The sequence below is a fragment of the Artemia franciscana genome, chromosome 18 (genome assembly GCF_032884065.1).
Source record: "Artemia franciscana chromosome 18, ASM3288406v1, whole genome shotgun sequence".
Classification (NCBI taxonomy): Eukaryota; Metazoa; Arthropoda; class Branchiopoda; order Anostraca; family Artemiidae; genus Artemia; species Artemia franciscana.
The window spans coordinates 9,826,794-9,839,989 of record NC_088880.1 but is presented as its reverse complement, the minus strand read 5'-3'; the positions used below and the strand labels follow the sequence as shown (position 1 = coordinate 9,839,989).

The 13,196-nt window shown below is 33.4% G+C and overlaps 1 protein-coding gene across 1 annotated transcript in view; it reads right to left on the bottom strand.

Moving 5' to 3' along the window:
- The window catches only part of LOC136038582 (protein tolkin-like), a 150,507-nt gene that overhangs the window by 30,872 nt on the left and 106,439 nt on the right, over positions 1–13,196 (bottom strand). The window contains exons 8-9 of the mRNA XM_065721778.1: positions 7,656–7,778; positions 4,222–4,367 (exon numbers count right to left, since the gene is read on the bottom strand). Of these exons, the coding sequence (XP_065577850.1) occupies positions 4,222–4,367; positions 7,656–7,778 (269 nt within the window). The remainder of the gene's footprint in view (positions 1–4,221; positions 4,368–7,655; positions 7,779–13,196) is intronic.

The window sequence follows — 13,196 nt, the reverse complement described above, 5'->3', positions numbered from 1 at the left end:
CTTTTTTTAGTTTTTTTAGTTTTTTAGCTTTTTTATTTTTTTTATTAGTTTTTAGTTTTTTTTGTAGTTTTTGCCTTTTTTTAGTTTTTTCAGTTTTGACGTCACCTGATCCAGTTTTTTCAGGTGACGTCACCTGACACATCCACAGACAGACAACTTATTTTTATATATATAGATATATATATATATATATATATATATATATATATATGTATATATATATATATATATATATATATATATATATATATATATATATATATATATATATATATATATATATATATATATATATATATATATATATATAAATATATATATAAATATATATATAAATATATATATATATACATATATATATATATATATATATATATATATATATATATATATATATATATATATATATATATATATATATATAAATATATATATAAATATATATATATATATATATATATATATATATATATATATATATATATATATATATATATATATATATATATATATATATATATATATATATATATATATATATATATATATATATATATACATATATATATATATATATTGGGACAGTTTAAAAGTTTGGAAGAATAGGAAAATAGGTCTATGAACCAAGATTGGATAATGGAAGCTACAGTAATGACAGTGGTCAAGTGTGGTTCAGAAACGTGGGCACTCCGAAAGACGGAAGAAGGTTTGCTAGATGTTTTCCAGAGAAATCGCTTATGGATTGTTTTGGGTACCCGACTGACTGAATGAGTCTCAAACAGTAAGCCGTACGAAAGATGTGGTTCAATCCCGCTTTCTGTGGCTACAATGCGAGAATGGTTTAGATGGCTAGTGCTCCCTTGCCATTCGCGCTATGCTCTCTGCCGGGAGTAGGTCACACTTATGTTGTAATTATTATAAAAAATAAAAGAACTGAACCTACTACACGTTCTGCCGATGAAGGATGACAGATTGCCAAAGATAGTCCTTATTGGCCAGCCGTCTAGGGCCAAATAAAAAGTAGCTCGTCCTTGAATCGGATGGGAGGATGTCGTAAGGGAGTTTTCAAGGGAAATGGGAACTTATTGGGTGGTTGTAAAGGGACGCTGGTGTGGAGGTGAATTGTGCTTAGCTGTGTCGGCCTCAGCTGGTTTGGTGCTGCAGTGAATTTTTATTAGTAATAGCACTAATTAATAAATAACAATCACTTAAGGGCTAATCCTAGCCGAATGGTCAGATCGCTGGACCTTTGTATCCTATGTCCATCGAGACGAGGGTTTGAGTCTTGGCTTAGCAAGTCCTTTGGCTTGGGGCCAGTGATATAATCATGTAAGGTAATTAGCCTGTTAAGCGACCGAGTATAATTTTAACGGAACTACCTTATTAGCTTTTAGTGCTATCATTATATTATCGACTATTATCACCGTGTTTTATATTGCCTTTTTAGCGTTTTACACTGCCATTGGAAAGAATCCAAATCACCTTTTAGATTTTCTTTTCAAAACTATACTTGCCAAAAAAAACAACCATAAAACCAAAACAAATAATCAAGCCAAGCACAAATGACAGAACTAAGAATAAACTACTCAAACACAAAACTAACAGAAATTGAAATGATTAATTAATTTAAATTTCATTCACAAGGTTTTATGAGTACAAAAACTTTTCGAAATTCCCATCTGCTTTATATCGATTTGAAGTAATCGACATATCCATAATCGATACGATCTTACCGGTGCTTTCAATTATAAGGTATAAATAAAGTGGTACTTGTATGATTTAGCGCCGACGACTCAAGTTGTTCATCCATTGACGGACCATAAACCGATTTCTGTCGCTAGTTTCTTTCAGCTGAGCATGAGACAAGACAAAACAAGTGACAGAATAGATGGGAAATATATAATTTGGGCTGTATATTTGCACATTAAGGGGAAGGGGTGAAGTATTTGGACAGTGTGAAATCTGAAAACAATTCTTACTTCATAATCTGCAGAATAATTGTAGCTAACACATTTTCATGCATACCCACTGTAGTTTACCCAGCCCCCACCCTCTAATGTGCAAATTTATTGCTCAAATTTGTTTCGAAATGCTATATTTTTATCATACTTAGGTATATTTCATATCATAAAAGTACCAATTAAGTTACTAATTAAGTCATTGCCAGTAGGTGGTTCAGCCACGTCATCTATTGTCAGGCAAATAAAAATCTAGATGGCAATATCGTCTTTCAAAATTTTATAACTTCAAAAATACCCAATGTATGAAGTTTATAATAGTATGTCTCTTGAAGTTAAGTATATAAAATAAATCAAGTGTTTCTAATTGAAATTTAATTGAGTCAAGCTATGGTCAAACTAAATTAAGCATTTCAAATTTAGTTGAATCAAGACTGCATATAGAACTATGTTTACTTAAAGTCGAAACTATGTTGTTTGATATCAGTAACGGGTACACAATCACAGTTTGAGGCAATTCAGGCCTTTTATCCTATAGTTATTTTGGTTTTACTTTCGAAAAGATGAACCATGGATACTCCTAGGGTTTTTGCGTGACACAGAGTTGAGGGAACAAAAAATACAAAGCAAATACTATTTTTAATATCCAATGTTCATCTTTCATAGTCTTCAGGGTTAATGCCAGAACTTTTTTTGGGTGGGGGATCCCATTGACTACATTACATTAGTGTTAATCAGAGTTTAAGTGTACAAAAAAGTGTTCACATGTATTTTTGTTGCTTTTGCAGGAGCTGGACAAAATTTTAGGGGGTAGGAATTCGAACCAAGTACTCCCTTCACCCCCCAGTCCGGCCAAGATAGTCATTTATTTTATTAAGAAAGTAAGATCTTCAATGAATCTAATCTTAAGACATCCGTTAAACTTTGTACATTTGATATCTAGATAATTTAAAAAATTGAAATTGTAATAATCAGTCAATCAAAATTAGGATTAACATTCTATATGTTAATTAGCAAAAATTTTATATAATATCATTTTAATCAATATTATTTTCTTTCTGTTTAAATTATCAGCAGTAACTTCTTTGTATTTATTTGTTAAATAATTCATTTAACAGTATTCAATAAAACAACAAGAAAGCTAAGGCAGCCACAGCTCTTGATACATACAACATGGTTTTCGCTTGACAATATGATTGTGAAATTGACATTCCTTAATAATATAAATCATCTAGGCAATCATCAAAATCATTTGACGAAGAAGCATATTCAAGTTCTCTGGATATTGCCAGACTGACCACATAATTTATATTTGTTTTCCTTTCAGATACAGATGGCAAACCTTAGAATTTTTAGTTTGCTAATTTTTTTCATTAGCCATTGCCCATAAGGTTCTTAGTGTTAATGCGTATAATGTGACTTTTGTTGTTATTGTAATAATAATGTATAATATAACGATGATTATAATAGATAATAACATGAAATAAATTTAATACATATCTATGAAGTCCATATGCTATATTTATACCTGTATTGTATATTTACATCATTAGATCCGTGTTTATTGTGCGATCTTATTTTACCTGAGAATTACTTCTATATCTTCCTTCTGGGTTTGTTGGCGATTTCAAACAAAATTGCAAATTATTTCAAAGATGTATTGAATTTTCTTTTTATTATGAAATAGACAGTCTTCCTCTTAAGGAATATTGCCGATTTGGTATTTCCAGATTGAAAAAAAAGAAAAAAAAGATGGGGTTATATACATTTATTACTGTAAGATTGTCACCGGTCGTCCTTTTGGCTAACTACCTAAGGCCAAATGAAAGGTAGCTTGTTTCTGAATGGGAGGGGAGAGGTTCATAGTGAACAACCTAAAAGAAACCCAAATTCTTTGGAGGTTGTTAAGAGGGAGGCTTTGAACATTTTGAAATAGATGATAAGCACGCGTAGCTGGTTTGGCCTTAGGCGGCTTAGTACTGCAGGGATTTATTATCAGTAGCAGTAGTAATTTGTGGTTACTCTACTTCAGGACTTATCCCTGTATGGGTTTAGAAATTAAATTTCTTAAGACTAATTTTCCTTTTCATACACTTCACTCCATTTTACTTAGGCAGACCACTGAGTAGGCAAAAGGCTGCATTCAGCAGACTGTTTTTTAGATTTCCCGAAGTTCCGCCTAAGAGGCATTTCTTTAACTTTCTGGGGCATTTTTTTGTGTTTTCACACGATGATAAAAATACTGTCTTCGGTTTTTCATTACCTCAAAGGATTGGAACTTGAGAGCCACAGTGTGGTCTGCTGGAACCGTTATCTTCCAAACACACTCCTTGCTGGGTTGGTAGTCGTCTGGATAATTCGGAGATTCTAAGTGTCCATCCTCTGTCGTCAACTCACCGCCGCACATGGCTTAAATTCCAAAATAAAAATGAAAAAGATTAATTAGGTCACAGAAACTGTCATTGGAGAAACTGGAGGGAAAACTACATAAAGCACCGTCATAGACAAAGTAAGCCCACATAGCTGCTTTCCCTTGCCACTCCGTAGCGTAAGCTGCTTAATGTAAGAACATAAAATGGTACGCAGTTGGGCATTTAATAATAATCAAACAATCGGAATAAAGTGTGCATTTTTATAGACTTTGAGTAAATCGGTCTGATATGCCTACTTAGCGAATGCGAAACCATTACAAAGAACTTCTAACGTAAGATAATATGTAAATTTGGAAAGTGTAAGATACACAATATTTTAAAAGTGGATAAAAGATGAAAGGTAGATAAAATATATGAAAAAAGTAAAAATATAAAATATGAAAGAAATCCTATAAAACTGATAAAACAAAAACTCTGTCCTATCCATGCCAAAAAAGAGTAAAATCCAATTTCTAAAGATGGATATTTTCATGAAAACAGATATAAGCAGTGACTTAAACAGCATTCAGATATTGTGTGTGTAGACAAGTGTCTGCCCAGGCATTAATATATAGGCAGACTATATTCAATATGAAATTTGGTACTTGCTTGGAAGAAGTTACTGGTATTCCCAAATCTTATATAAGACTCCAAATTCCTCCGATCAGGAAGCCTCTCCCGCAACGCTTAAGAAGGGCGCATGTGTGTCTGGCTAAACTTCCACGTTTAAGCAAACGGATGGCAAGACATACATATCTAAGACCAAAAGTCTCACTGGAGACTTCTTGGCATTTTAACACCACTTTATCCAATATACAAAATCTAATCTCATAAATTACTCATTTTTTCCTATTCTCATATATAACTTGACAAGAATGGGACGTCACAAAGCCTCATAAGTACGATCACAAGTTGCAAATTCACCAAGATGATAAGTTTCTGCTTTCATTTGATTAACATATTCTCCACAATTTTCAAGCCTTTATATACATAAAACTAGCAATCAGCTTTTTTCATATCATTTACTTTCTTTTTCCCTAAAAGGGAATGTTTTCTAAGAGTGTTTTATTACCGTCTGGAAATAAAATAGGGAACTGAATAGAAAAAAAATCTTGAGCACTGTAGTATGGGCATAAGAGCGTTTGAAAATACAAATAATAGTCAGGAGTGCAACTAAGGAGGGGGGGGGCTCGATTGCTCTAATGTTATGTTTTTAGTTTAATTTAGCTTATGTGTCAGTATTTGCTGGTACATAGAACGATTTTGTCAGCACATTCTTTATATCCCCCCTTCAAACTCAAAACCCAAGCTGCGCCCGTTGAGATATTCACAGGCCATGATTACCTAATTTGGGATTAAAAAAATTCAAAACAGGCTTAAAAGAGTTTGACTTTAAATCCTTAATATTGGATTTAGTAAAATTCCATAAAAAAAGCGAAAAAAAAGTCAAGTAAAGTTTTAAAAGCAAAGCCAGGTTTTAAAAACGACAAAGAATTTTGTAACTCCCTTTTGGAAAAATCGGACCTATTATTTTTGGCCTAATCTAACGCAAACAAACAGTGACTCATCAAATTGTTTTCATACATTAAATTTAACTTTCAAGTATGAATTTTGTGAAAACTATCTGACGAGCACTTCAAGATTTTTTTTTGTTTTATATTATCTGTTTGAGAACACTTAGTGAATGAAAGTAAGGGTTCATTTAGGATGTAAAATAAGAGCGAGTCAGCAGAAAATGGTAACCAGATTTCGAAGAAAATATAAAAGTGTACTGGAAATGGGTAGGTCCAATAAAAAATAAGACAGGGTATAAGCCCTAACACCTGCCCCTAAAAGCCACGTGTTGTAGAATTTGTATTACCTCTACTGTCTATAGTAACGATTAGATTGGCTAAGTATTGAAGATTAATTTCCTCTGATTTAATATACAGCAAAAGATTAAAAAAGAAAAGAAGAATGAAAGGAAGTATAATCTATGAATAACAAATAGAACAAATTTAAAGGAGATTCTGAATGTTTCAGTGCCACTTCCAGCACAGTTCTTTCAAAAGAAAGCAAAACAGATAAAATATAGAGAGCTACAGTGGAAATAGAAAAAGTGAAAACAAAAAGAGAAAAAAGAATAGTAAAAAAAGAACCGGAAATAATTATCTATCAGATAAAAAGTGAGCTTTAATTCACTGAATTTCATTCGTTACATTTCAACATACTCTAATTGAAAACTTCACTCTAGGAATTAACCATACAAATTAGGAGTAGAGGAGGGATCCACCACAAACCAAACTGGATTATGTAATCCTGGCAACAATGTTGAACTAACACATTTTTTATGATTGAGTCAAGCGTTCAACTTACTTGTTTTGAAATGTGGTCAAATCTTCTTGTTAATTTGCCGAGGGTGTTAACTGGAAAGTCTTTGTAAGGAATACGGTGGAGTATTTTTTGTTGTTTTTTTCTAAGGAGGGATGTTAAGGTTACTTGTTTTGAAATATGGGTAAATCTTCTTGTTAACCGCTTGAGGGTGCTATTTGGGAAGATTTTGTAAAACAAACAGAGGAGAATTTTGACTTTTTGTACTGTTGACTAAGTTTGACTTTTTGTACTGTTTAAATACAAATAAAATATCAACTGAAACTACTTTAAATAGCAAAATTTATTACATGTAATGCAAACATTAAACATCACAATAATTATCATATAAACTTCATTAGCAATAAACTTCTTTAAACTTGAAGCTTCTCGATAGTCGAAGAATTTTACTCGATACTCGATACTCTCGATACTCGATAGTCGATAGTCGAAGATCTTTTTGAAAGTTACTAAAACTAAACTACTTCCAAGATTAAAACTTCTCTGAGATTTTTTCCTCGGTGTAAACTCTTAACGGCATTTCGTCACTTAATGTATAAAGCTCTTTATGTTAATTGTAAGCCTATATTTTAATAGATACCAAGGTCATATCCAGGGGGTTAGGGGGATTTTGACCCCCCGCCTCGGAAATGTTAGTCCGACTCGTAAAAACGTAACAAAAATGAATATAAACAAACTTTAAGGCGTTTTTAAAGTTTTTCTAACCCCTTCCCCTTCATCCAGAAAAAATAACTTTTAACTCCCCACTTCCCCTCAAAAAATAGATCCTGGATACGGCCCTGATAGACACGTTACCTAAACTACAATCAATTAAAGAATATGCCTGCTTTTAATTATATACCATTTAAAATGCTAAAAATTTTGGAAAAAAAAATTAGTTAATGAGGCTGTTGGAAAACATTTGGTGAGAAATTACCTTCATAACTAGCGGCAAATCCTCGATGACCTAGATGTTTGCTTGATGTGACGTAGGTAACAAGCATACGATTCCCGTTTGAAATGATTGGCTCCAAGTTTTGAACGGTTCCACAAAACTTTCCTTAAAAATAAATAATCACAATTATACTAACGATCTTAATTGAGCTAATTCTCTATCACACTGGCTCACTTCAAGGTTAAAATATTGGGAGTTACAGTGGTCAATTTTGGTTCAGAAACGCGGGTGCTTGGGAAAACAAAGGGGGAAATAATAGGATAAATTTTCTGATTAGCTCACCAATGAGATAGCCAAGAAGTAGACATAACTTTAGCATTATAAATTCATTCTGAATCTAACTACATCATCCATTATATATCAAATTTTCCCAACCACCCCTCCAATATGCAAATATATACCTTAAGTGAGGAGCGAAGCTAAGGTTTTGGGTTCGTATGGGTGATAACATATGTACTGACAAAATCGTCCAGTTAGCCAACAAATACGGACACATAAGAGTAGTATGGTGCTTTAAGCGCAGTCCTACCCCACACTCTTTTCTTCCATAGCGGCTTAATATCATGAAGATGGTTTGATGGCGATTCCCCCTATGTTGCCATCTACATAAACGAAGACATAGATGTCGTTATTACAGATATAGATGGTGACATGTTTTCTTTTCTAATCACACATTTTTAACTTCTAAGCAGTTTTTATTGATTTTAGGAGATTCATGTCTAATATATGAGTATGATTTCTTATGATAAAAGAATGTAACGCTACTCGACTGTGCCAACACGTCATTGACGATATTCTGTTATAGAAATATATTCCAGGCAATCAATGTATTGTTTTTGGGACGCTGGCCAACTGATTTTACGCGTCACTATAAGGTAACAAGTTAATTGCGCAATCAGTTTCTCAATTTGAGTTGGATTTTTGGCAAATACTATCAATGATTTGTTTCCAGGTACATTTTTTGGCATCATTCTGAGAATATGCATACCACAGTAGTTTAAAATGCAGTGGTTGATATTCATTTGATGGCTAATGAAACTAGTGTTGATCTCCAAAATTGTAATAACTACAACCGGTCAGGTATCCTTTTTATAATGTCCTGAGGACTGATGATAAGGGCTAACTTCTTGCTCATAGCGCAGGTAACACGTTACCAGTTGATACATCATATCGTCATCATTTTGGTATTACCAGTCAACGGAACCTTAAAGTAAGATGGGCGCACCCCAGCATCAATCTCATAAATCATATCTTGTGTATGTGTCGTCACTGTTACCTGTGTATCAATAATGCGATAATAGACAATGCAATTAAGGGAAAAATTACAAGGATATGGATGGATGAGATTGCCAAGGAAATTATAGGCAATTCAATGAAAAGCAATGAATTGCTTTGCGTTAATATTATCATTGGTATTTTACCAATAGATAAAATCATTGAACAGATTAAAAGCAATGATGAACAAGTGAAGATGAAATATCTCAAGAAAGTATGTGCACATAACAGGATTATCGTAGCATTGAATGCTGACAAAGACAAATATCTGAACTACAAAAGAAGCACTATTGGTGAAATGTATGTGGGCATTGTCATGACAGTAAGTGATTAAGTTTCTTTTGACTACCGAAATAAATCGTCATTATTGATGGTAGATACACCAGCACAAAACTTCCAGAGATGATATTGTTTAAGAATCTGGCATGCAGAAAACTAATAGTTGATAATGTGGGTCAACTTCTTTCTCATAGCGCAGGTAACATGTTACCTGCTGACAAATTCAATTTTCATCTTTCAGGTATTAGCACTCAAAGGAAGGTAAAAAGAAGACAGGCGTACTGCTGCACCGACGTCAGACGTGATTTGAAAACGTGATTTCACGACGTGATTATATATATAGATTACATAAAAGTAGACATGTTTACTACATACGTCATACCATAACAATTGTTGTTTCAGGCATGGTTTTAAAGCGAGGGTGTTTGAAAAAGTTGAGGAAGATATGCTTGATACTTCCCGGAGGAATCTACTCAAGAGTTTTACATACTCACTTTAGCCATTGTACATTAATCTCAATATTAATCTCAAACGATAACAGTAATAGCAATCGAACAGAACAAATAATAGTAACACATAATATATAACACAAATACATACAAAACATAGTATATGTATAATATGTTCATACTTTATGTGTATGTATTTATAATATAATACCTATAATAATAAAAAATAATAATAACAATCAAAGTATTGTAATCAAAGTACAAAAATTTCCTTTGATCCCACCATCAATAGCTATAATGAGACAAAATTTAAAATTAAAATAAAATAAAAAAAGTAAAAGTTGAAAAAAATCTTGACAAGTTACAAACAAACGCGCTTTTTCGAAATTAAAAAAAGAAGTTTTTTCAACTGAAAGTAAGGTACGACATTAACACTTAAAACGAAAAAAAATTTATCCCGGATAATATAGAGTGGGTGCCCCTTCATTAATACGTCGCTGTTCTTGCTGAAGTTTCTTAGTATTTTAAAAAAGCTTCTCATTTCAACTAAACGGCCCATGTGTTTCTCTAGTCGTTGTTGAGGATTTCGGACAAAAATCAAACTTTAGCGTAAAGAGCGAGATGTTGATAAAGTATTCTCTATCATATCCAGAATCATTTCCGTTCGTCTTAAGTTTTAATGTTGTTGCTTACTGTCAGTTGAAAAAACTCGTATTCTTATTTAATTTCTAATCATTTTTCAAATAATGCAAGACAATCTGCCTCCGCCCTTCCATGGAAATTCTTCGTAAATTCTTCAGAAATTCTTCAGAAGATTCTTAAACCTAAAATACTCCCCCAAAAATTCCCCGGTTCCATCGTCGTTGAAAATACCTCCTGGAAAATTTCCTGCGGACAATTCCGATTGGAAAAATCTCCTTACTTTGATTTAAAATGACTTGTTTTTTATTTAAATTCTGATCGATTTCAAATCATGCTTGAAATTCAACCCCATAAAAGTTTTTCCAGGATATCCCCCCCCCCAATATAAATTTCCTCTCGTGGAAAATTCCTGCCCCCATGAGAGAATATCCCAGGCAATTCCAACCCCACTGAAAACTTTCCCACGACACTTCTCCGGAACATCTTCACATCCGAAATTGAGTCTCCAAAGAAAAAGTAAGATAAATACAAAGAATTTTTCACTGGAATTTTGGTTAATTCCCTCTTCTGAAATTTTTTTTGAAAAGTTGGACTCTGATATCTTCTCTCAAGAAAATTTCCATTCCCTCTCGTAGACCCCCCTGGAAAATGTATGTATGCTTCTCAATTACAAATACTATATCTAAACACTTGGCAAATTTAAGAATTTTTCACATGAATTTTGGCTAATTCCCTAATCTGAAATTTTTCCTGAAAAATTGGACCCCGATATCTCCTCTCAAGGAAAATCTCCAGCCCCCTGAAAAATATCTGTATGCTTCTTAATTACGAATACTATATCTAAACACTTGGCAAATTTCATAACTTATAGCCATTTCTTCAGGGTCTGTGGGGATCATTTCATACCCAGATGGCACAGTAATTGGACAATCCAAATATGCCAAAAAATTGATATCTCAAAATTTCGATCAGATAATTTATGGAGAAAAGACTTGAGAGGAGACCTAGCTACTTTTCAATCTTTTGGGCACGAGAGCTTTTGATTTTAGTATCAAACTAGACCTACGTTGCCCGGGCAACGTAAAGTCTTGCAGCAACCTTTGTCCGGCTTCGCCGACTAAAGTTTTGCGAGAGCACACTTTGGTTTTGTTTCTTTGCTATCGATCAGTAATCACCTTATCAAAGGCTATTCCTCAGCGTTGCAAAAACAACAACAAAATAGTATCAAAAGAAGGGACTAAATTGACTTTGCAGCCAGCTAAACTTTATCCTTTTTAATCGTAGACATCGTGACGGATAAAAACTCGGAACAATATCTTATATAATCTAGTTGGTATTATAAAGCTATCTCTAACTTTTTAGGACCAAAATACCACAGATGACATTCTATTAATTATAGATTACGAAACTATCTCACTGTTTTACATTCTCGTTTTTGCTTGTTTCTTCACTATCGGTTAAATAATGAAGTTGTCAGCCTATCGAAGTTTTTAAAACGGTATGTTCAAACAAGAACATAATCAGTTATCATATGACCAAAGGCTATTCCTCAGCGTTGAAAAATCAACAACTACAAAATAATATCGAAAGAAGGGAGTAAATTGACTTTGCAGCCAGTTGAACTTTGTCCTTTTCAATCGTAGACATCGTGACGGATATAACTTGGAACAATATCTTATATAATCTAGTTGGTATTATAAAGCTATCCATAGTTTTTTCAGGATTAAAATACCATAGGTGACATTAACTATTACGAAACATTGTTTTACGTTATCTTTTGTACCCGTTGCGTAAACTCTTAGTTCTGTCGGATTTAAAGAGATCGAATACAATGTGCACCAATTTTCATAAATTTCTAGCCGAAAGTGAACAGTTTCTTACTTACAAATCCCTCTCCCGAGACAGACATCAAGTTCAAGGGAAACAAATAAATGGGTACACCAACTAGCAAAAGTTGCAAACCCCTCAGTGCTGAAGATGATTGTACCCCAACCGCCGATTATTACTTACAAGTCCCCTACATGTCTTACCACTGGAACCAAATTGGTTTAACCATCAAATACACCGGAAACAAATAATAGGTACACCAACTAGCAAAAATGGCAAACCCCTCATTGCCGAAGATGATTATGAGCTATTAGCCGTTTCTCGCCCAAAGTGAACCGATTCTTACTTATAAGTCCCTCTCCCGAGATAGGCATCAAGTTCACCGGAAACAAATAAATGGGTACACCAACTAGCATAGTTGCAAACCCCTCATCTCTGAAGTTGACTGTAGCCTAACAGCGGATTGTTACTTACAAATCCCCCACATGTCTTACTGCTGAAACCAAATTGGATTTACCATCAAATATATTTGAAACAAATAATAGATACACCAACTAGCAAAAGTTGCTAACCCCTCATTTCCGAAGGTGATTATTACCTAACAGCCGATTGTTGCTTACAATTCCTCTATATGTCTCACAATTTGTATCGGCCTAGATTTTGTTTCAGTGTATACCTTACTATGAAGTTGTCAACCACTTGAAACTTTCAAACTAGCATACCTCATGAAGGAATTTTTGTACCAAACAATGGATGTCATATACTTTTATCAGGTCATCAAGAGCTATCAATTGCCGTCGAAAAAAAATTCTATCTGTCTTAGTTAAAAAGTTGATTTTTTTGCCGTAGGCCAACTTTCTAACGTCACCACTTAGAAAGGAGCAAAGGATAAGGTTCAATTTCTTTAGCAATGAGAGAACTTTCAAAGTTTATTAGGCACATCTGATACCATTTCTCTACCGTAATCCCAAGTTCGAAAAACCGAATGATAAACTCAGCTGAAATCACGAACAGAAACGGGTAGAAACAATAGATGGCAGCACTTTCGGAC